At 46.1% G+C, this 24,101-nt stretch overlaps 1 protein-coding gene across 1 annotated transcript in view; it reads right to left on the reverse strand.

Annotated features, from left to right (window-relative positions):
- The window catches only part of HAAO (3-hydroxyanthranilate 3,4-dioxygenase), a 160,119-nt gene that overhangs the window by 74,355 nt on the left and 61,663 nt on the right, over positions 1-24,101 (reverse strand). Inside the window, exons 4-5 of the mRNA XM_073672034.1 lie at positions 20,465-20,571; positions 18,409-18,498 (exon numbers count right to left, since the gene is read on the reverse strand). Coding sequence (XP_073528135.1) covers positions 18,409-18,498; positions 20,465-20,571 — 197 coding nt within the window. The remainder of the gene's footprint in view (positions 1-18,408; positions 18,499-20,464; positions 20,572-24,101) is intronic.

Consider the following 24,101-nt stretch of genomic DNA (forward strand, 5'->3'; position numbering starts at 1 on the left):
GTCTTCTCTACACCTTGTACCTGATACTTTGCCCATTTCATCCTGTGAGCTTGACAAGATGTACCCCGAAGCAGAGGCTACCCCCGAGTCTCTGCACCCCTCCAACCCGGCAGAGGACCTCCAGTTGTCTCCTGAACTTTTTGGGGTGCTGCCTAAAAATAAATGTAGAGAGACTTTTTTGTGTGCTGTTTCTGGTACTTCACCCGTTTCATCTGTTGCTGAAGATGGCTGGATGGGAAGTCGCATCCCAGCCATCCAGATTATGAGACCAGTTTTGTCTCCTCCTGTGGACAATAGAAGTAATCTCCTTGAAGAGAGGGATTGGCCCCCAAATTCCCTGCGGAAGATCCTTGCAGGCCTGAAGAAGAGGGGGCGTAAGGGGGGGGGGTACTGTAGCATACCTGGCGGCGTTCTTGCATGGTGTTCCATCTCTCATCATGCAAGATCGCAAACTTCATCTCCCGCCCAGCTTCCTGGTCTGGCTTCTTTCCTTGTGCTCTGCTCTGCTCCACTTTGGCTGCATAGGGCGACGCCCGCTGAACTTCCTGTTTCTTGTACCTGCTGCGGACACGCCCCTGTTGCACCTTCAGCCTATTGCTGTCCATCTTTGGGTATTTATACCACCTTCTTCCTCAAGATGGCGCCTGAGCATTGTTTCTTGTCAGTTGGCTTTTTGTCTCTGACATGCCAGGTCCTATCCTGTTTTCCTGCCTGTTTTCCAGTTCTGTGTCTGAACTGTGGTCTGTTCTTGTGAACACGCTTCTTGCCTGTTCTTTCGCCTTCTAGGGGCCGTATTCCTAGATCTGCCTGTCTGTGCCTTGCGGTATCTGTTCCCGTCTGAACAGAGTCCTGTTTGTGTCTCTGCCTTGCGGTATCTGTTCCCGTCTGAACAGAGTCCTGTTTGTGTCCCTGCCTTGCGGTATCTGTTCCCGTCTGAACAGAGTCCTGTTTGTGTTCCTGCCTTGCGGTATCTGTTCCCGTCTGAACAGAGTCCTGTTTGTGTTCCTGCCTTGCTGTCTCTGTTCCCGTTCCTCTGTTCCCTGTTGTCTGTGCCTCGTTTCTACTTTAACCTTGTCTCCCTTTACCCTCTATGTCTGTTTTCTGCGTCTTTCTGCAGAGTCTGAACCCGCTCCTAAATTCCTTCTCGTTGTCTCTGTACCTCTGTTGTGAATTTAGTGTACGCTCGCTACTTCTATGTAAGTACTGTGCGTGCTTCTGGTTCTGCCTTTCCTTCTCCGTCTGTTCTTTGTGAACAGAGTCCTATCCCCTGCCTTGTCTACCGCTCTGCGGTGTCCGCTCTGCTCCTGCTTAGCTTGCCGCTCTTGCGGTTTCTGCTCTGCTCCTGCCTTGTCTACCGCTCTGCGGTGTCCGCTCTGCTGCTGCTTAGCTTGCCGCTCTTGTGGTTTCTGCTCTGCTCCTGCCTTGTTTACCGCTCTGCGGTGTCCGCTCTGCTCCTGCTTAGCTTGCCGCTCTTGCGGTTTCTGCTCTGCTCCTGCCTTGTTTACCGCTCTGCGGTGTCCGCTCTGCTCCTGCTTAGCTTGCCGCTCTTGCGGTTTCTGCTCTGCTCCTGCCTTGTTTACCGCTCTGCGGTGTCCGCTCTGCTCCTGCTTAGCTTGCCACTCTTGCGGTTTCTACTCTGCTCCTGCCTTGTTTACCGCTCTGCGGTGTCCGCTCTGCTCCTGCTTAGCTTGCCGCTCTTGCGGTTTTCACTCTGCTCTTGCCTTGCTTGCCGCTCCTGCGATTTCTGCTCTGCTCTTATCTTGCTTACTGCTTCTGCGGTTTCCGCCCTGCCCTGCTTCTGCCCGCTGCTCCGGCAGTCCTGTCCTGCCCTGCTTGTGCTCGCTGCTCCTGCAGCCCCGTCCTGCTCTGTTCTTGCCCACCGCTTCGGGCATTCCCTCTCTGCTGTGGTTGTCTACCGCATCTGCGGTTCTGTGACCCAGTCTGTACTGGGTCTTAACCTCTCTGTGCTCCAGCCCGTCCTTTCGGCCAGTACCTCCCTGCCTGCATACTCGCCTGTATCCACCCATCTGCATACCTGCCGTGTTTGCTTACATCCACCAGTCTGTGCCAGCCTAACCTGCCTGTTCCAGTAATCCCAGTGTGGGTCAACCCCCGTGTCCGGAGTTTGACCTGGAGTAGCACCTGGTCCCTCTGCCCGGTTTCTCCCTGGTGCACTGGCGTCGTATGCCGTCGTGCCACCTTGGTCGGATCGGCCAGATACTTAGTCACGCCCCTCCAGGCACTCTCCGGTCTATGGTCCAGTGGAACCACAACACCCGCACACGCCAGTCAGTCCGGGCGTGTGCATAACAGAAGGCATAAGCAAAGACTGTGGGAGACCCACTCCCCAATAATGGGAATAATATTTTTAAGATGCTGTACTGTATGGCTCTTGTAAGGGGCATTAAAAGCATCTTGTTATACCACTCTGACCTCCACGTCTCTTGTAAGGGGCATTAAAAGAGTCTTGTTATACCACTCTGACCTCCACGTCTCTTGTAAGGGGCATTAAAAGCGTCTTGTTATACCACTCTGACCTCCACGTCTCTTCTGAGGGGCATTAAAGTGTCTTGTTATAACACTCTGACCTCCAAGTCTCTTCTGAGGGGCATTAAAAGCATCTTGTTATAACACTCTGACCTCCACGTCTCTTGTAAGGGGCATTAAAAGCATCTTGTTATACCACTCTGACCTCCACGTCTCTTCCGAGGGGCATTAAAAGCGTCTTGTTATAACACTCTGACCTCGACGTCTCTTGTAAGGGGCATTAAAACTGTCTTGTTATACCACTCTGACCTCCACGTCTCTACTGAGGGGCATTAAAAGCGTCTTGTTATAACACTCTGACCTCCACGTCTCTTGTAAGGGGCATTAAAACCGTCTTGTTATACCACTCTGACCTCCACGTCTTTTCTGAGGGGCATTAAAAGCGTCTTGTTATACCACTCTGACCTCCACGTCTCTTGTAAGGGGCATTAAATCCGTCTAGTTATACCACTCTGACCTCCACGTCTCTTCTGAGGGGCATTAAAAGCGTCTTGTTATACCACTCTGACCTCCACGTCTCTTGTAAGGGGCATTAAAAGCGTCTTGTTATACCACTCTGACCTCCACGTCTCTTGTAAGGGGCATTAAAAGCTTCTTGTTATACCACTCTGACCTCCACGTCTCTTCTGAGGGGCATTAAAAGCGTCTTGTTATACCACTGTGACCTCCACGTCTCTTGTAAGGGGCATTAAAAGCTTCTTGTTAAGCTACTGGGACCTCCACGACTCTTCGAACGGGCATTGCATTTCCTCCAAATTTTTGGAAGCTTTTGCTTGGAAGGCATAAGCAAATACTATGGGAGACCCACTCCTCAATAATGGGACTTATGTTTGTAATATGGTGTACTGCATGGCTCTTGTAAGAGGCATTGCAAGTTGCTCCGTCCCAATTTTTGGAAGCTTTTGCTTGAAAGGCATAAGCAAATACTATGGGAGACCCACTCCCCAATAATGGGACTAATGTTTGTAATATGCTGTACTGCATGGCTCTTGTAAGAGGCATTGCAAGTTGCTCCGTCCTAATTTTTGGAAGCTTTTGCTTGGAAGGCATAAGCAAATACTATGGGAGACCCACTTCCCAATAATGCGACTAATGTTTGTAATATGCTGTACTGCATGGCTCTTGTAAGGGGCATTAAAAATGTCTTGTTAAGCTACTGTGACCTCAACGTCTATTCCACGGGGCATTGATATTGTCTTTTTATTCCACTGTAACTTCCACCACTCTTCCAAGGGGCTTTAAAAACGTCTTGTTAAGCTACTGTGACCTCAGCGTCTATTCCACGGGGCATTGATATTGTCTTTTTATTCCACTGTAACTTCCACCACTCTTCCAAGGGGCATTAAAACCGTCTTGTTAAGCTACTGTGACCTCCACGTCTCTTCCAAGGGGCATTGAAATAGTGTCTTTAATTACCTTACCTCTAATCTCCACAACTCTTCCAACGGGCATTGCATTTCCTCCTAATTTTAGTCAGCTTTTGCTTTTCAATGCAAAGGTGAAAACTAAGGGAGACACACTCCCCAATAATGGGTAGAAGGTTTTTAGTATGCTGTAATCCACGTCTGTTTCAAGGGGCATTGCAGTTCCTCATAATTTTTGGAAAGCCTTCCATTCACTGCTTAGGCCAACAGTGCACAGGAGACCCAGTTGCTATAAATGGAAAAAGAGGTTTACTTAAGGCCCTCTGACCTCCATGTCATTTCCAAGGGGCATTGGAGTGCCTCAAAATTTTTGGTAGGCATTGCACTCACTGTATGCTCTATAACTGTGTAGCCGAACCGCTCCTTTTGTTACAGAAACATATCCTACAAGACATATGTGGTTGACTGGCCTGATATTGATGTGAATGGTCCCTGTTCCTCCTGCTCTTTCTCCTTTGCCACTACCTCATCCATCATTTATCACCTGAAGCTTTGTTTTAACGGGAGTCATAGAACTTGGATAGTAGCAGGAAAACATCCAGCAATCTTTGGAGGAGGTAGGATATGCGCCAAAACGCTGACCACCTCAGGCCTAGCCGCTACTACATACATGCGCTTGCATTCCTTGAAAACAAAGCAGATGCTAACTTCTATCATCCTCATCATGCTCCTCACCTTGGCACTCTCAACTCCCCTGATGGAGAAGCCAGGGCCCAAAGCAGGAGTCGGGTTCTCTGGTGGGCTCGTCCAATGCTGCCCAAAAGCAGGCCAGTCTAAGAAAAGTGTGTGGGGATGTTCCGCGGAGAAATCGGGGTGGCTGGGGACCATTTATGGACACCCGGCCGCCCCCAGGAGGCTGGGGACCGTGTGTGGACACCCGGCCGCGGGGCGGCTGGGGACCGAGTGTGGACACCGGGCCGCCCCCCGGCGGCTCGGGACCGTGTGTGGACACCCGGCCGCGGGGCGGCTGGGGACTGAGTATGGATAAAAGGACCGTCGACGCATTCATGACATGGTGACCGGCATCTGCCTCCACATGCCTAAAAGGCCCAATTTCAAGTGCAAGCAAGCTAGCAGTATGGTATTGCAGCCTGGGGGTGGATGGGTGGCAGGTTGCACACTTACGCTTGCATTCCAACAAAACAAAGCAGATGCTAACTTCTATCATCATCTTGCTCCTCACCTTGGCACAAACAACTCCCCTGATGGAGAAGCCAGGGCCCACCGGAGGAGTCGGGTTCTCTGGTGGGCTCGTCCAATGCTGCCCTAAAGCAGACAAGTCTAAGAAAAGTGTGTGGGGATGTTCCGCGGAGAAATTGGGGCGGCTGGGGACCGTTTATGGACACCCGGCCGCGCCCAGGCGGCTGGGGACCGTGTGTGGACACCCGGCGGCGGGGCGGATGGGGACCGAGTGTGGACACCCGGCCGCCCCCTGGCGGCTGGGGACCGACCGTGGACACCCGGCCGCCGGGCGGCTGGGGACTGAATATGGATACCTCGCTGCCGAAGCAGCCATGAGGTAGTGGCCAGCTTCGGCCTCCTCAAAACTAAAAGGTCCAATTTCAAGTGCAAGCTAGCAGTATGGTATTGCAGCCTGGGGGTGGGTGGGTGGTTGTCTGCATATTTGCCCTTGCATTGCAAGGAAAGGGAGTGGTACAATTGAGCACTGCCCTGAGACAAGGACTTGCACGGGGATAGTTGCAAGTCTGCATCTTCTGATGCGGCAAGGATCACTTCTGATGGGCACACTTTTAGGCAGTGACCTGGGAGTCAGAGATGCTTCCAGGGGTCTTCCCCATGCTGTCCCCATGTCTTTTCAGCACTGTATGCATGTGTCACACAGCTCATGGCCAGATAAGGTTGTAAAATGTTAAAATGACATTTCCCGGTGAATGCATTTGTCACAGTTGAATGTAATTCAAAAGTGCAAAAATGCATAAAAAATGCTACTTGTGAACATAGCCCAAGGTGTGGAGGACTATTTTTGTTTTTGGTTATTTATTTTACCTTATACACAAGTCTTTACCCTGGAAAAGAAATTCCTTCACATATTTCACAGGAAAAAAGTTTCACTTTTGTTTTTGAACGTTTTATTATGAGCCTGTAAAAGTGGCTTAATACCTCTGAACACGTTGTTGACAACAGTGACCTGGGGGTCAGAAATGCTTCCTGGGGCGATCCCCATGCTGTCCCCATGTCATTTGAGCACTGTCACTATCGTTTTGGGCACTTTTTAGGCTTTCTACAGACTGCCGGGGGTGCTGCCACAAAAATGCTCGGGTCTCCCATAGACCAACATTGGGCTCGTTGCTCGGGTCGAGCACCCGAGTATCACGGCGAACTCGGGCCGAGCTTCAAGCACCCGAGCATTTTAGTGCTCGCTCAACACTAGTAACAACATATACCAAGATGGGTGATATATACCAAAATGAGGGATATATTTACCAGGATCGGTCCAAGTATAAGGGACATATACCAGAATGGACAATATACAGTGCGTACAGAAAGTATTCAGATCCCTTTAAATTTTCCACTCTTTGTTTCTTTGAAGCCATATGGTAAATTCTAAAAAGTTATTTTTTTTCTCATTAAAGTACATTGCACCCAATCTTGACTGAAAAAAACTGAAATGTAGACATTTTTGCAAATTTATTACAAAAGAAAAACTGAAATATCACATGGTCATAAGTATTCAGACCCTTTGCTCAATATTGAGTAGAAGCACCCTTTTCAGCTAGTTACAGCCATGAGTCTTCTTGGGAATGATGCAGCAAGTTTTCACACCTAGATTTGGGGATCCTCTGTCATTCTTCCTTGCAGATCCTCTCCAGTTCCGTCAGGTTCGATGGTGAACGTTGGTGGACAGGCATTTTCAGGTCTCTCCAAAGATGCTCAATTGGGTTTAGATAAGGACTCTGGCTGGGCCAGTCAAGAATGGTCACAGAGTTGTTCTGAAGCCACTCCTTTGTTATTTTAGCTGTATACTTCGGGTCATTGTATTGTTGAAAGGTGAACCTTCGGCCCCGTCTGAAGTCCAGAGCACTCTGGAAGAGCTCTTCATCCAGGATATATCTGTATATACTTGGCCGCATTCATGTTTCCTTCAATTGCAATCAGTTGTCCTGTCCCTGCAGCTGAAAAACACCCCCATAGATTGATGCTGCCACCACCATGTTTCACTGTTGGGATTGTATTGGGCAGGTGATGAGCAGTGCCTGGTTTTCTCCACACATACCGCTTAGAATTATCACAAAAAAGTTCTATCTTTGTCTCATCAGACCAGAGAATCTTATTTCTCATAGTCTGGGAGTCCTTCATGTGTTTTTGAGCAAACTCTATGCAGGCTTTCATATGTCTTGCACTGAGGAGAGGCTTCCGTCGGGCCACATTGCCATAAAGGCCCAACTGGTGGAGGGCTGCAGTGATAGTTGACTTTGTGGAACTTTCTCCAATCTTCCTACTGCATCTCTGGAGCTCAGCCACAGTGATCTTTGGATTCTTCTTTACCTCTCTCACCAAGGTTCTTCTCCCACGATTGCTCAGTTTGGCTGGACGGCCAGGTCTAGGAAGACTTCTGGTGGTCCCAAACTTCTTCCATTTAAGGATTATGAAGGCCACTGTGCTCTTAGGAACCTTGAGTAATGCAGAAATTCTTTTGTAACCTTGGCCAGATCTTTGCCTTGCCACAATTCTGACTCTGAGCTCCTTGGGCAGTTCCTTTGAGCTCATGATTTTCATTTGGTCAGACATGCTGTTAGAACCTTGCTCTTAGGTTTTTTCCTTTGCTGGTCACATGACCTTGTTGGCCTATTTAATCCTGCTCCGCCCTTCTGGCTTTGCTGGACTTCATTGTATAATTACTTTCTAGCTAGCCTGTGCTCTGTATCTAACTCTGTTAGTTTGCTTGGTCTACGGACCTCAGTGTTCTATATATTTTGTTTGTTTGTCTGTCTGCTACTATTTCTGTTAGGAGGTGTCCCATTTTCCTCCCAGTCCTTAGTACTTGTAGGGATTCCTTCCCCACATCTATAGGTCTCCGTACAGACTAGCTTAGGACTTTAGCAGGTCTGATCGCAGGATCAGGTTCCCTGTTACATCGTAGGGATAAAGCTGAGTTCTATCGTAGGGACAGATCTCCTCTCTTTCCTTAGCTCTGGTAGCAGAACATAACAGTAAGTCCAGCCTGCAAATTCTCTAAGGAAAGATTTTTCTGTTCCATCATGGTGTCGGTTCAGGATTTGGCTCATCGCCTGCAGGGACTCTCTCTGGAGGTGGCCGAGCTCCGTCAGCACGTGAGTAACTGTCCTGGAGCACATTTCTTGGAGCCTAAGGTATGTTTGCCGGATTTATTTTTTGGTGAACACCGAGAATTTTTTTCATTTAAAAATGCTTGCTTATTGTATTTTCGTTTGACACCCAAGTCCTCTGGGGATGAATCCCAGCGCATAGGGTTCATAATGTCACTTTTGTGCAAAGAGCCTCAGGAGTGGGCCTTTTCTTTGCAACCTAGTGATACATGCTTCAGATCAGTGGATAGTTTTTTTTCCGCTTTGGGGCTATTATATGATGATCCTGACCGTGTCGCATCAGCTGAGACTGAGTTGAGACGTTTGAAACAGGGATCAGGTATTGTGGAAAAATATTGTACTCATTTCCGTCGTTGGTCTACTCAAACAGGGTGGAACGATTCTGCTCTGAAAAGTCTATTTCTTGCTGGGCTCAATGAAAGGGTTAAAGACCTGCTAATTGCTTATCCTACACCTGAAGATTTGCAACAGGCTATGCAATTAGCTATACGGGTGGATAGGAGACTGCGTGCAAGGGTTAATGAGAGCAAATCCTCTGCTATGTCAGTTTCTGGTTATGAGAATGTGTGTACTAACAGTGGTGAACCGATGGAGATTGGATCGGTGGCACCTCGCTCTCAAGAAAAAGATCGCAGATTTTCTGAAGGCTTGTGTTTCTATTGCGGAAAATCTGGTCATTTGATTAAAGGCTGTGAGCTTCGTATGAAGAAAGAAAAAAAAATGGTCAGTCATGCCCGTATTGCCTGTTTAAATTCCAAGGGTGTATTTTTAGCTGCTTCCACGATTTCTCAGGAAAAATTAATGGAATTTCAGGTGTTTGTTGATTGTGGGTCTACTCTGAATGTAATTGATGGGGGATTCTTGGAAAGACTCAATTTAAAACCCGAACCTTTATCATCCCCCATTGCTGTGGTTTCTGTGGATGGTTCCCCTTTGAAGAATATTACTCTCAAGGTCTGTGAATTTCCTCTCACTATTAATGGTGTTCACCATGAGAAATTGGATTTGGTAGTTTTGAATAACTTGCCTTCTCCAGTAATATTGGGATTGCCCTGGTTAACCCCTTAAGCCCCGGAGCATTTTTCGTTTTTGCATTTTCGTTTTTGCTCCCCTTGTTCCCAGAGCCATAGCGTTTTTATTTTTTGGTCAATATGGCCATGTGAGGGCTTATTTTTTGCGGGACGAGTTGTACTTTTCAACGCCATTACTAGTTTTATCATATCCTGTACGGGAAAACGGGAAAAAAATTCCAAGTGCGGTAAAATTGCAAAAAAAGTGCAATACCACAGTTGTTTTTTATTTATTTTTTTTACCATGTTCACTGAATGCTAAAACTGACTTACCCTTCTTATTCTACAGGTCATTACGAGTTCATAGACACCAAACATGTTTAGGTTCTTTTATATTTAAGTGGTGAAAAAAAATTCCAAAATTTGGTAAAAAAAAAAATAAAAAAATAGCGCCATTTTCTAAGACCCGTAGCGTCTCCATTTTTCGTGATGTGGGGCTGGTTGATGGCTTATTTTTTGCGTGCCAGGCTGACGTTTTTATTGATAACATTTGGGGTAGATCCGATGTTTTGATCACCCGTTATTGCATTTTATTGCAATTTTGCGGCGACCAAAAAACGTAATTCTGGCGTTTAGAATTTTTTTCTCGCTACGCCATTTACCGATCGGAATAATTTTTTTTTTATATTGATAGATCGGGCGATTCTGAACGCGGCGATACCAAATATGTGTATGTGGGTTATTTTTTTATATATTTTATTTTGAATGGGGCGAAAGGGGGGTGATTTAAACTTTTATATTTTTTTATTTTTTTTTATATTTTTAAAAACTTTTTTTTTTTACTTTTTGCATGCTTCTATTGTCTCCATAGGAGACTAGAAGCAGCAACTATCCAATCGCCTCTGCTACATACAGGGGACGAGCAGGTCCCCTGCATGCAGCAGAAATGGTCCTGTGCTATGAGCGCCGACCACTAGGTGGCGCTCATAGCGACAAGATCATGACAACCACAGGCGTCTGCTGCAGACCCTGGGTTGTCATGCACGCCCATCGGCGACCCGCGATCACGTGACGGGGTCGCCGGTGGGCGGGGCTTATGACGCGCTACCCGGAAGCGCGCGTTAAATGCTGCTGTCGGAGATTGACAGCAGCATTTAACTGGTTAACAGCCGCGGGTGGATCGCGATTCCACCCGCGGCTGTTGCGGGCACATGTCAGCTGTAAGAATCAGCTGACATGTGCTCCGTTCAGTGAGGGCTCAGCGCAGCAGCCCTCACTGAACGGAGGGTACGCAAATATGCGTACTAATAAGTCCCCGGTAAGTAAGGGGTTAAAATTTCACAATCCTGTACTGGATTGGTCTACCAGTGAAATTAAATCCTGGAGCCATAAATGTTATGACAAGTGTTGTAACGGGCGTATTGCAGCTTTGGATAGGGGAGAATTGCCTGTTCCTATTCAGGATTTTTGGAGAGTTTTTTCTGAGAAGGAATCGCAGGTTTTGCCTCCCCATAGAGACTATGATTGTTCTATTGAATTTGTCCCTGGAGCGACTCTTCCTAAAAGTCGTTTATTTAACCTTACTATTCCTGAGAGGAAAGCTTTGGAGGAATACATACAGACAAGTTTGGCCGCCGGTCACATTAGGCCCTCTAAGTCTCCTGTGGCGGTTGGATTTTTTTTTGTAAAAAAAAAGGACGGCGGTTTACGTCCTTGTCTGGATTTTCGTGAGATTAACAAAATTACTGTACGCAATCCTTACCCACTGCCATTGATTCCTGATCTGTTTAACCAGTTAATGGGGGCCAAGTGGTTCTCTAAAATTGACCTTAAGGGGGCATACAATCTGTTGCGCATGAAGGAGGGTGACGAATGGAAGACTGCTTTTAACACTCCTGTGGGTCATTTTGAGAATCTGGTTATGCCTTTTGGTCTTACTAATGCTCCTGCATTTTTTCAGAATCTTATTAATGACATCCTTAGACCTTTGATCGGCAAAAATGTGGTTGTGTATTTGGATGACATTTTGATTTATTCGCCAGATCTGGAGTCTCATTGGCGGAGCGTACGTGAGGTATTACAGTTGTTAATGGACAATTCGCTTTTTGCTAAGCTGGAGAAATGTGAGTTCGCTGTACAGAGAATTAGTTTTTTGGGTTACATTATCTCCAGCGAAGGTTTTGAGATGGACCCGGTTAAAGTTCAAGCTGTACAGGAATGGCCTAGGCCTATTGGTTTGAAATCGATACAGAGGTTTTTAGGTTTCGCCAATTATTACAGAAAATTCATAAAAAATTTTTCTAGTATTGTCAAACCTCTGACCGATCTCACCAGGAAAGGTGCTGATGCGGTTCAGTGGTCTTCTGAGGCCATTGAAGCTTTTGTGTATCTCAAGGAGAGGTTCACCTCTGCTCCCATCCTTATGCAGCCTGATGTGACTAAGTCGTTTTTGGTTGAGGTTGATGCTTCCTCTGTGGGGGTTGGCGCAGTATTGTCTCAGGATAACGGGGATGGATTACATCCCTGTGCCTTTTTTTCAAAAAAATTTTCGGAGACTGAACTGAATTACGATATTGGTAATCGGGAATTATTGGCTATTAAACTCGCATTTGAACACTGGCGCCACTTCTTGGAAGGTGCGGAATTTCCCGTTCAGGTTCTTACGGATCATAAAAATCTGATTTATCTTGATGCTGCCAAGCGCCTGAATGCCCGTCAGGCTAGGTGGGCACTGTTTTTCTCGCGGTTTAATTTCTCCGTTACTTACATCCCTGGTACTAAGAATGTTAAGGCGGATGCCTTGTCTCGCAGTTTTTCTCCCATAGTCGGTGCTGAGAAAGAGGAGAACATTTTACAAGAAGGTGTTGTGATAGCTGCTTTGGACTCCGTTTTGGAAGATGAGATTCTTAAAGCACAGGAGAATGCCCCATCTAACACTCCTCATGGGAGGTTGTTTGTGCCTGGGACCTTTAGGAGAGATTTGTTTGTTGAGTGTCACGAATCTCGGTTGGCAGGTCATCCCGGAATCTCTGAGACCAAGAGACTGGTGGGTCGCAGTTTTTGGTGGCCTGGATGGCAGAAGGAAGTCATTAAGTGGGTGCGTCAATGTACTATATGTGCTAGATCTAAGTCCTCACATACTCCTGCTGCGGGGTTGCTTTGTCCTTTGGAGGTTCCCAGTGCTCCTTGGACACATTTGGCTATGGACTTTATAACTGACCTTCCCCCCTCTGAGGGTTTTACTGTCATCTGGGTGGTCGTGGACCGTTTTAGCAAGATGTGTCACTTGGTTCCCTTCGTCAAACTGCCCTGCGCTAAAACTCTCGCTAAGGCCTTTGTCAAGGAAATTGTCAGACTTCATGGCGTTCCTACTGACATTGTTTCTGATAGGGGTCCTCAGTTCGTGGCTCGTTTTTGGCGTGCCTTTTGTGACAGGTTGGGAGTTCATTTGTCGTTCTCGTCCGGATATCATCCTGAATCTAATGGCCAGACAGAAAGGAAAAACCAGGATGTTGAGCAGTTCTTGCGTTGTTTTGTGGCAGACAATCAAGAGGGGTGGTCTGAGTTTCTGCCACTTGCTGAATTTGCTCTGAACAATCATACATCTTCTTCTGCTGGTTGTTCGCCTTTTTTTTGTTGTTCTGGGAGACATCCGTCGTTTGGGTCGTTCTCCAAGTTGGGATCTGCCGTGCCTGAGGAGGAGAATTTTTCCGGTGATTTGGAGAGAGTTTGGACGGATGTGCGTGGTAATCTTCAGGAGGCCAACAGAAAATCTAAAGACTACTTTGATAGGAAACGACAGGAGGTTTTGTTCGCTGTTGGTGACATGGTTTGGTTGTCCTCTAGGAATCTGTGGTTGAGGATTCCTTCTAAGAAATTGGGTCCCAAGTTTGTAGGGCCCTTTAAGGTGCTTCAGGTTGTCAACCAATCTGCTGTTAGGTTGGAGGTTCCTACCTCCTGGAGAATTAATCCGGTATTTCATGTCTCTCTGTTAAAAAAAGCTGTTGTGTCGGATGGTGACGCCTCTGCCTCTGTTCCTCCGGTGGTGGAGGACGGGGAATATGAAATTTCTCGCATCCTTAACTCTAGACGGTATAGAGGTAGTTTGCAGTATCTTGTGGCCTGGAAAGGTTTCGGACCCGAGGATAACTCTTGGGTGAGGTCAGATGATGTTTCCGCGTCCAGACTTATCAGAGTGTTTCACAGGAGATTTCCTGATAAGCCTGGTCCTAGGGGATCCGGAGGATCCTCTTAGAAGGGGGGGTACTGTTAGAACCTTGCTCTTAGGTTTTTTCCTTTGCTGGTCACATGACCTTGTTGGCCTATTTAATCCTGCTCTGCCCTTCTGGCTTTGCTGGACTTCATTGTATAACTACTTTCTAGCTAGCCTGTGCTCTGTATCTAACTCTGTTAGTTTGCTTGGTCTACGGACCTCAGTGTTCTATATATTTTGTTTGTTTGTCTGTCTGCTACTATTTCTGTTAGGAGGTGTCCCATTTTCCTCCCAGTCCTTAGTACTTGTAGGGATTCCTTCCCCACATCTATAGGTCTCCGTACAGACTAGCTTAGGACTTTAGCAGGTCTGATCGCAGGATCAGGTTCCCTGTTACATCGTAGGGATAAAGCGGAGTTCTATCGTAGGGACAGATCTCCTCTCTTTCCTTAGCTCTGGTAGCAGAACATAACACATGCACTGTGAGCTGTGAGGTCTCATATAGACAGACAGGTGTGTGCCCTTCCAAATCAAGTCCTATCAGGATTAATTAAATACAGCTGGACTCCAATGTAGGAGTAGAACCATCTCAAGGAAATGGACAGCATGTGGCTTAAATATGAGTGTCTGAGCAAAGGGTCTGAATACATATGACCATGTGATATTTCAGTTTTTCTTTTTTTAATAAATTTGCAAAAATGTCTACATTTCTGTTTTTTTTCAGTCAAGATGGGGTGCAGAGTGTACTTTAATGAGAAAAAAAATTAATTTTTTAGAATTTACCAATTGGCTGCAATGAAACAAAGAGCGGAAAATTTAAAGGGGTCTCAATAGTTTCCATACCCACTGTATATACCAGGATGGGACCAGGATGAGGGACAAATATACCTGGATGAGGGACATATATACCAGGATGGAGGGCGCATAAATATATATATATACAGTACAGACCAAAAGTTTGGACACACCTTCTCATTTAAAGATTTTTCTGTATTTTCATGACTATGAAAATTGTACATTCACACTGAAGGCATCAAAACTATGAACTGGCACATGTGGAATTATATACTTAACAAAAAAGTATGAAACAACTGAAAATATTCTAGGTTCTTCAAAGTAGCTACCTTTTGCTTTGATGACTGCTTTGCACACTCTTGGCATTCTGTGGATGAGCTTCAAGAGGTAGTCGCCGGAAATGGTCTTCCAACAATCTTGAAGGAGTTCCCAGAGATGCTTAGCACTTGTTGGCCCTTTTGCCTTCACTCTGCGGTCCAGCTCACCCCAAACCATCTCGATTGGGTACAGGTCTGGTGACTGTGGAGGCCAGGTCATCTGGCGTAGCACCCCATCACTCTCCTTCTTGGTCAAATAGCCCTTACACAGCCTAGAGGTGTGTTTGGTGTCATTGTGCTGTTGAAAAATAAATGATGGTCCAACTAAACGCAAACCGGATGAAATAGCATGCCGTTGCAAGATGTTGTGGTAGCCATGCTGGTTCAGTATGCCTCCAATTTTGAATAAATCCTCAACAGTGTCACCAGCAAAGCACCCCCACACCATCACACCTCCTCCTCCATGCTTCACGGTGGGAACCAGGCATGTAGAGTCCATCCGTTCACCGTGTCGCACAAAGACACGGTGGTTGGAACCAAAGATCTCAAATTTGGACTCATCAGACCAAAGCACAAATTTCCACTGGTCTAATGTCCATTCCTTGTGTTCTTTAGCCCAAACAAGTCTCTTCTGCTTGTTGCCTGTCCTTAGCAGTGGTTTCCTAGCAGCTATTTTACCATGAAGGCGTGCTGCACAAAGTCTCCTCTTAACTGTTGTTGAAGAGGTGCGTCTGCTGCTAGAACTCTGTGTGGCATTGACCTGGTCTCTAATCTGAGCTGCTGCTAACCTGCGATTTCTGAGGCTGGTGACTCGGATAAACTTATCCTCAGAAGCAGAGGTTACTTTTGGTCTTCCTTTCCTGGGGCGGTCCTCATGTGAGCCAGTTTCTTTTAGTCTTGATGGTTTTTGCAACTGCACTTGGGGACACTTTCAAAGTTTGCCCAATTTTTCGAACTGACTGACCTTCATTTCTTAAAGTAATGATGGCCACTCGTTTTTCTTTACTTAGCTGCTTTTTTCTTGCCATAATACAAATTCTAACAGTCTATTCAGTAGGACTATCAGCTGTGTATCCACCAGACTTCTGCACAACACAACTGATGGTCCCAACCCCATTTATAAGGCAAGAAATCCCACTTATTAAACCTGACAGGGCACACCTGTGAAGTGAAAACCATTTCCGGTGACTACCTCTTGAAGCTCATCAAGAGAATGCCAAGAGTGTGGAAAGCAGTCACCGAAGCCAAAGGTAGCTACTTTGAAGAACCTAGAATATAAGACATATTTTCAGTTGTTTCACACTTTTTTGTTAAGTATATAATTCCACATGTGTTAATTCATAATTTTGATGCCTTCAGTGTGAATGTACAATTTTCATAGTCCTGAAAACACAGAAAAGTCTTTAAATGAGAAGGTGTGTCCAAACTTTTGGTCTGTACTGTATATATATATATATATATATATATATATATATATATATATATATATATACACTGCCCAAAAAAATAAAGGGAACACTTAAACAACAGAATATAACTCCAAGTAAATCAAACTTCTGTGAAATCAAACTGTCCGCTTAGGAAGCAACACTGATTGACAATCAATTTCACATGCTGTTGTGCAAATGGAATAGACAATAGATGGAAATTATTGGCAATTATCAAGACACCCTCAATAAAGGAGTAGTTCTGCAGGTGGGGCCCACAGTCCACATCTCAGTACCAATGCTTTCTGGGTGATGCTTTGGTCACTTTTGAATGTTGGTTGTGCTTTCACACTCTTGGTAGCATGAGACGGACTCTACAACCCACAGAAGTTGCTCAGGTAGTGCAGCTCATCCAGGATGGCACATCAATGCGAGCTGTGGCAAGTGTTATGATCTGCTACATGTACTAAGGAAAGAAAAGGGAAAACTGTCCCTACAGTAAAACTAAGCTGAATCCCTACGATGTAGCGGGCTGCCTGTTCCTAGCGAACAGACCCGCCGTAGTCCTCGGCTAGTCTGAACAAAGACCTATAGCATAAGGGAAGGGGTCCCTAAAAGAACTAAGGACTGGGACAAAAATGGGACACCTCCTAAACAGAGAAGTTGTTGCAGAACACAAAAAGACAAACAGACAAAAAAGTACTAGAGGTCCCAGAAGGACAAAACGAACTGACAGAGAAAGGCACAGAAGCACCTGGCTAGAGAAACAGTCAAACACTGAGGTCCAGCATAGCCAAAAGGGCGGAGCTGGAATATAAAGGCAGATGTTCACGTGACCGCAAAACACAAGATGGAAAAAACAAACAGGAGGGTTCTAACAGCAAGTAGGTTTGCTGTGTCTGTCAGCGTAGTGTCTAGAGGCTGGAGGCGCTACCAGGAGACAGGCCAGTACACCAGGAGATGTGGAGGGGGCCGTAGGAAGGCAACAACCCAGCAGCAGGACCGCTACCTCCGCCTTTGTGCAAGGAGGAAAAGGAGGAGCACTGCCAGAGCTCTTCAAAATGACCTCCAGCAGGCCACAAATGTGCATGGGTCTGCACAAACGGTTAGAAACCGACTCCATGAGAGTGGTATGAGGACCCGACGTCCACAGATGGGGGTTGTGCTCACAGCCCAACACAGTGCAGGACGCTTGGCATTTGCCACAGAATACCAGGATTGGCAAAGTCGCCACTGGCGCCCTGCGGTCTTCACAGATGAAAGCAGGTTCACACTGAGCACATGTGACAGACGTGACAGAGTCTGGAGACGCCATGGAGAGCGATCTGCTGCCTGCAACATCCTTCAGCAGGACCGGTTTGGCAGTGGGTCAGTAATGGTGTGGGGTGGCATTTCTTTGGAGGGCTGCACAGCCCTCCATGTGCCCGCAAGAGGTAGCCTGACTGCCATTAGGTACCGAGATGAGATCCTCAGACCCCTTGTGAGACCATATGTTGGTGGGGTTGGCCCTGGGTTCCTCCTAATGCAGGACAATGCCAGACCTCATGTGGCTGGAGTGTGTCAGCAGTTCCTGCAAGATGAAGGCATTGAAGCTATGGACTGGCCCGTGCGTTCCCCAGACCTGAATATGATTGAGCACATCTGGGACATCATGTCTCGCTCCATCCACCAACGTCACGTTGCACCACAGACTGTCCAGGAGTTGGCGGATGCTTTAGTCCAGTTCTGGTAGGAGATCCCACAGGAGACCATCCGCAACCTCATCAGGAGCATGCCCAGGCATTGTAGGGAGGTCATACAGGCACATGGAGGCCACACACAATACTGAGCCTCATTTTGACTTGTTTTAAGGACATTACATCAAAGTTGGATCAGCCTGTAGTGTGTTTTTCCACTTTAATTTCGGGGGTGACTCCAAATCCAGGCCTCGAATGGTTAATAAATTTGATTTCCATTGATGATTTTTGTGTGATTTTGTTGTCAGCACATTCAACTTTATACAGAACAAAGTATTCAATGAGAATATTTCATTCATTCAGATCTAGGATGTGTTATTTGAGTGTTCCCTTTATTTTTTTGAGCAGTGTATATATAAATTTATTCAGGATGGGGAGGGGCCCCAGTCCAAATCTTGCATCAGGGTTCATCAAACTTTACTTACACCACTGCTCTTGGGTTCCTGTGTGGCTGCACAGGTTTCACCCATGACATGTCCACCCCTGATGCCAACTGTAAAAGACCAACTCTGCTCTGCTTTTCTACATCTCCACCAACTGTCACAAACATAAAATTACTGTCACCTAAACATATAAGAAAACAACACACCAGCCACATAACACAACGTATATAAAATGGATGACTGACTTACTCCTTAATTATTGGTGCAAGTTCTACTCCAAGATCTTTACAGTGAAACCACTTTTCAAATAGAACTTCAGTAGAGTTCTCCACGTAATACCTTTAGAAAGAAAATAGAATTATTAGTGGATGTGAGAAACAGCCAAACAGAAAAATATAATTAGAGAACCTAATGTGGACAGAGCACTGCAAAGCCGGTGCAAGACGCAGATTCCCAAGAACAGGTCTTGTGCTAAAAGTTGACAACGTTGCTCAGGTGTATCTTTGGCTGACTACTGAGAGAAAAGGGATGATTTCCTTTCCACCCCCTCTGCGCTGTAGAGCAGAATCTATACTGAGAGAGATACCATCTGACAGCAGTATCAATTTTAATTTCTTATAGTTCTTGCTAAGAAACCATTGAAGTGCTATGTGTCATGATCCCGTTGCTCACTGTGTCATAGGGTTGCAGTGAGTGACAGCTCAACTGTCCTATGGATTGCAGGGGCATGCCGAGCTGTCAGCATTGTGAGTGACAGCTTGGCCATCCTATAGTATGCAGAGACATGCTGAGCTTTCAGTTTTGTGTATGAGAATTAGGCCGGGCCTGCTGGAAGAACTCCAGGTGTCGCCCTTTTTAGGGTGATTGCCTGGCTATTTAGCTGGCTGGCTGTGCTTGGACTATTGCCAGTTGTAGCTTTTGCACGGTGGTGTGTGTGTGCTTTGTGCATAGTATTCTCTAACTCTGATCTTTGTTTCCAGACCTTGGATTTAACCTCTTTGACCATTTGCTCAGATTGCTCCTTTGCCTTGTTGTTCCCTGACCCTTGGTGCCTGACCTCGGTCTCGCTCTTGACTATTCATTTGTCTTGTCCCATTGTCTCTGATGCACTTAATTGGTTTTAACCTCGACTCCTTGACCTCCCTGCCTCACGGCTTGTCCGTGAGAAGTGACTCAGCATCGCATTATGTCTTCGTCAGAGACTTTGTGGAAATTTATCAAGGAGTTTTGCAAATCGGACACCTTTTTTAGGCGACATTTCTGACTTTTGTTGTGTTTTGTTGTTCCCTCGTCATTTTTTAAAAAAATGGTTGGGAAAGTGGCCATGGTTAACTCGACCAAAATCAGATTTATGAATTGTAACTTTTTAAAAAGTCACAAAAAAAGGAGACAAACAACTCCAGGCAGAAGGGTTGCATGTAGAGATGCGCCAAATTTATCCAACAGCATGCAACACTGATGATAAAAAAGGTACCGCAGCCACAAACAGAACTTGACTTCAGAAAGTCTTCTCTTGATAAAATTCCCACTTTATTCTATGAATTTCTTTTCTTCCTCCGCAAAAAACAAGTTAAGTTGAACACCTGAGCCTTGATTTATCACCTTATTTTTGTTTGCATCCAATTCATTATTCTATTTGCCCCTTTTTGGGGGTCTATTTTATATATCCGTGTCTGTTTTCTTTTTGTTTGTTTTCTGCTTTGTTGGCTGCGTTTAGCGATTGCAGAAGTTTTCATCTGATTCTTTATGTGCGACATTTAAAAAGTTGCAAAATTTGGCGCAAAGGTACCCAGTCCCCTCCCCTGGTGAGTTTTAGAGCATGCTAGTTTTTTTACACAATTTTTGTGACATTTTGCAGAAGTTGTAACTCTGCGCTAAACTTTTTGTCTTTGCAAAAAATTCATGCACTGCGTCTGTCATTTTGAAGAAGTCGGTGCAAAAAAAAGCAAGGATAGGAATAACAAAGGAAAAAGAGAAAATGACATAAAAAAAAGCAAATGGACCTTTGTGTTCGTCCTCTGAGAGCATCGTTCCCAACATACCCTGAATGAAATGTTAGTGAGCGAACAATAGTCCAATAATAGTGAATGGAGCACAAGCCCAGTCCATTCACAAAGTGGACTTTACGAAACACATTCTTGTGATTTCTGCGGATCTCAGCAGATGTAATCGTACATTTATCACCAATTCTCTGGATAGACCATGTATTGGATGATGTTTCTGTGATTTCTATCAGTAAGCAATGCTGTACATGTTATCACGCTATTCAGGGTTTTATTAATATGGTGATAAGAATAAAATGTACCTTAAACCATCTTTCTCTTCAGATGATCTCCTCCTCTCAAACACAAGCCCCACCGTGTTCTCGAATCTTTGCGGAGAATGCGGAATCCGAGCAGGGAGCAGAAACATCTGTGCACACAGTAACTCTTATTATCAGAGATGATTCACACAAATATAGAATAATCTAGGCAGATTAAATTCATGCATTTGGGGTTGAAAATCAATTTTCCAATTTGGTTACATAAAAAAATGTTGCACTATTTATCTTTTAAAAACTTTGTTTCATTGCATATTCAACTTTGACAAATTAGCTATGAAGAGCTCAGAAAATATAAATAAAAAGTAACAAACTCTCCCATCACATCGTCAGAATGAGCTCTCTGACAAATTTTCAGATACCGTATTTTTCAGACTATAAGAAGCACCGGACCATAAGACACACCTAGGTTTTAAAGGAGTAAAATAGAAAAAAAAATGAAGCAAAAAATGTGGTCATGATGCCCTGTTAAGGGGGAGGGAGTCTACTGCTGACATTGTTATAGGGGTAATGTCCCCCAATTCTGTTAATATCCCCATCCTGGTATATATGGCCCCCTCCTTCCTGCTATACGTGGCCCTCATCCCCATCCTGATATGCATGGCACCCCAATTCACCATCCTGGTATGCATGGCACCAAAATCCCCCATCCTGGTATGCATGGCCCCCCTCATCCCTCTTCCTGATATGTATGGCATCCTTCATCCTGGTATGTATGGCCCCCCTCACAACCACCCTGGTATCTATGGCACCTTCATCCCTCTTCCTGGTATGCATGGTACCTTCATTCCTCTTCCTGGCATGTATGGGACTCTTCATCCCTGTATGTATGGCCCCCCCTCATCCTGGTCTGTATGGCCCCTTCATCCCTGTATGAATAGCCCCCTTCATCCCATTATGTATGGCCCCTTTCATCCCGGTATGTATGACCCCCCTCATGCCTTATCCCTGTATGTATGGCCCCCCTCATCCTTGTATGTATGGCCCCCCTCATCCCGATATGTATGGCACCCCCATCCTTCTTCATGGTATGTATGGCACCCTTCATCCCTGTATGTATGGCCCCCCTCATCCTGTTATGCTTGGCACCCCCTGATCCCTGTCATGCTGCACAGAAAAAAAAGAAACAATTATACTCACCTCCTCTCTACTCCAGCACTGTGTTCCGCTCTGTTACTGACAGGGTTTTCACTGTGTGAGCTATGCATGGCGAAACTGCCATGCGCCCTAACACAGCGAGATGCTCTGCGGGAATAGTCACTGCTTCCCACGCCGGGACTGTGTGCGTAGGGAGCAGTGCCTATTCATTCTCCCTAATAGCGTGCACACTGTAGCCACAGCGCCGCTCCTGCTGGGCTCGGCTGTCAGCATGGTTGCTTTTAAAGTCCATGAATATTCACCACACCCATGGGAGTGCTGAATATTCATGGATTTTAAAAGCGGGCACACTGACAGCCGAGCGCAGTAGGAGCCGCGCTGCTGGTACAGCGTGCGCACTATTAGTGAGAATGAATGGTCACTGCTCCCCACGCACACAGTCCCGGCGTGGGGAGCAGTGACTATTCCGGCACAGATCAGGACACAGTGCTGGAGGAGAGTGTCTATTTTATTTCTGTGCAGCGTGACGGGGATCAGGGGGCGCCAAGCATCCAAGGATGAGGGGGGCCATATATATAGGGATGAAAGGTGCCATACATACCGGGATGAGGGATGAGTGTGACGCACCCCCTGGGCCGTGTGAGTGTGGGGATACCCGAAACCGGACCCATTGCGGATGCTGGGGGTTGTAGTCCTTGCGTGGCGAGGACCCGGTCCCGTGGCTCAGGGTAGTCAACTCAAATGGCAGTCTGTTTGATGCATTTTAAATGTCCGACTACGCCACCCGTGGATTGCGGTCAGGTTGAACCGCCGCTGCAGGGCAGACCGCTGAGGCTGGTGTTGTGGGTGCAGCAGAGTGTAGTACAACTCCCCACGGGAGGAGTGTAGCCTCAGGGCAGTGTATGCGGAGGATGGGGGTGATGGTGCGCAGGAGCAGCAGTAACCACACGGAGTCTGTCATGCAAGTCAGGGTCTTTACTGTTGGTGGTATTAAAGGACCCGTCCGGAATACAGGTTAACAAGGAAGGCCAGGTCAGTCTGAGAGCAACTGGGAAATCCCGCTGGTCAGGGGGAGTTTGTAGGCCTACCGTGCTGACTTCACTCTTTCTTGGCTATCCTGCTGTAGTGTAGTGGTAGCCCACGTCTCTGAGTGTACCGTGTTGTTCTCACCCGTATGACTGGTGACTCGGGTCTTCCGTGCTTCTCACCCCTCAAGGGCAGTAGTGGTCCCTCTCGTGTGGCTGAGCCTCCGGGCTTCCTTGGGGCAAAGGACTTGAAGTCCCCTGCGTGGTGGTTTTCTGCTGCTGGGCTTATAACCCTCACAGCCTCGGACTCCAGTGTCCGGCTTAGTAAGTCTCTGGTCAGGACGAACTCTGCTAGTTCCCCTCCTGGCCTCGTGTTCCTCCACTGCCTACAGGAACTCCTCATCCTGCTGCTGACCTGTCCCTGTTTCTGGAACTTGTCTGGCACTTCACTCTGGCTGGACTGGACTCTCTAACCCCGCCCCAGATCCAGTTTATAAAGGGCAGGCTTCTCCCCTCCCTGGACTGAGGCAGGAGGTGCTGCATGCTAATTGTCCCCAACCAGGGAACCTCCCACCTGCTCTCAGACATGACATTGCTGTCATTGTGGCAACCAGACCTCGGGGTGCCACAAGTGCATCTTATAGTCCGAAAAAATACAGTAACTCTTTCTGCAGCCAGTAACATATAGGGAAACTCACAGGCTACAGAAGGATGCAAAAATTTTGAATGCAACCAAATTGCAAAAATTACTCTTAGTCTCAAATACATGCATTTAAGTAAAAAAAATAAATGAAAGAATGCAAACCCCTTTAATCATTAATTCTCTCCATTTACAATTAAGCCTGCAGAGAGCATCCTATGTTTTTCTTGCCATAATACAAATTCTAACAGTCTATTCAGTGGGACTATCAGCTGTATATCCATCAGACTTCTGTACAACACAACTGATGGTCCCAACCCCATTTATAAGGTAAGAAATCCCACTTATTAAACCTGACAGGGCACACCTGTGAAGTGAAAACCATTTCCGGTGACTATCTCTTGAAGCTCATCAAGAGAATGCCAAGAGTGTGCAAAGCAGTCATCAAAGCAAAAGGTTACTTTGAAGAACCTAGAATATAAGACATATTTTCAGTTGTTTCACACTTTTTTGTTAAGTATATAATTCCACATGTGTTAATTCAAAGTTTTGATGCCTTCAGTGTGAATGTCCAATTTTCATAGTCATGAAAATACAGAAAAATCTTTAAATAAGAAGGTGTGTCCAAACTTTTGGACTGTACTGTATATTCAACCCATTGTTAAATATCTCCTTCATGTAAACTAAATTCACTTAAAAAAAGTTGCAATTCTAAGGGACAAGTCAGTCTAAAAGTAACTTCAAAGTCACTACAGAGTGCGTAAACAGCAATATTTTACCTAGGGAAATCTATTGTAATTAGGCAGAATTAAATAGCTATTTAATCCTAATTGCCTTCAGTCTTGGACTGAAAGGGAAG

Source organism: Phyllobates terribilis, unplaced genomic scaffold (assembly GCF_046119375.1).
Source record: "Phyllobates terribilis strain yellow unplaced genomic scaffold, ASM4611937v1 Scaffold_3__8_contigs__length_932513732, whole genome shotgun sequence".
Lineage (NCBI taxonomy): Eukaryota > Metazoa > Chordata > Amphibia > Anura > Dendrobatidae > Phyllobates > Phyllobates terribilis.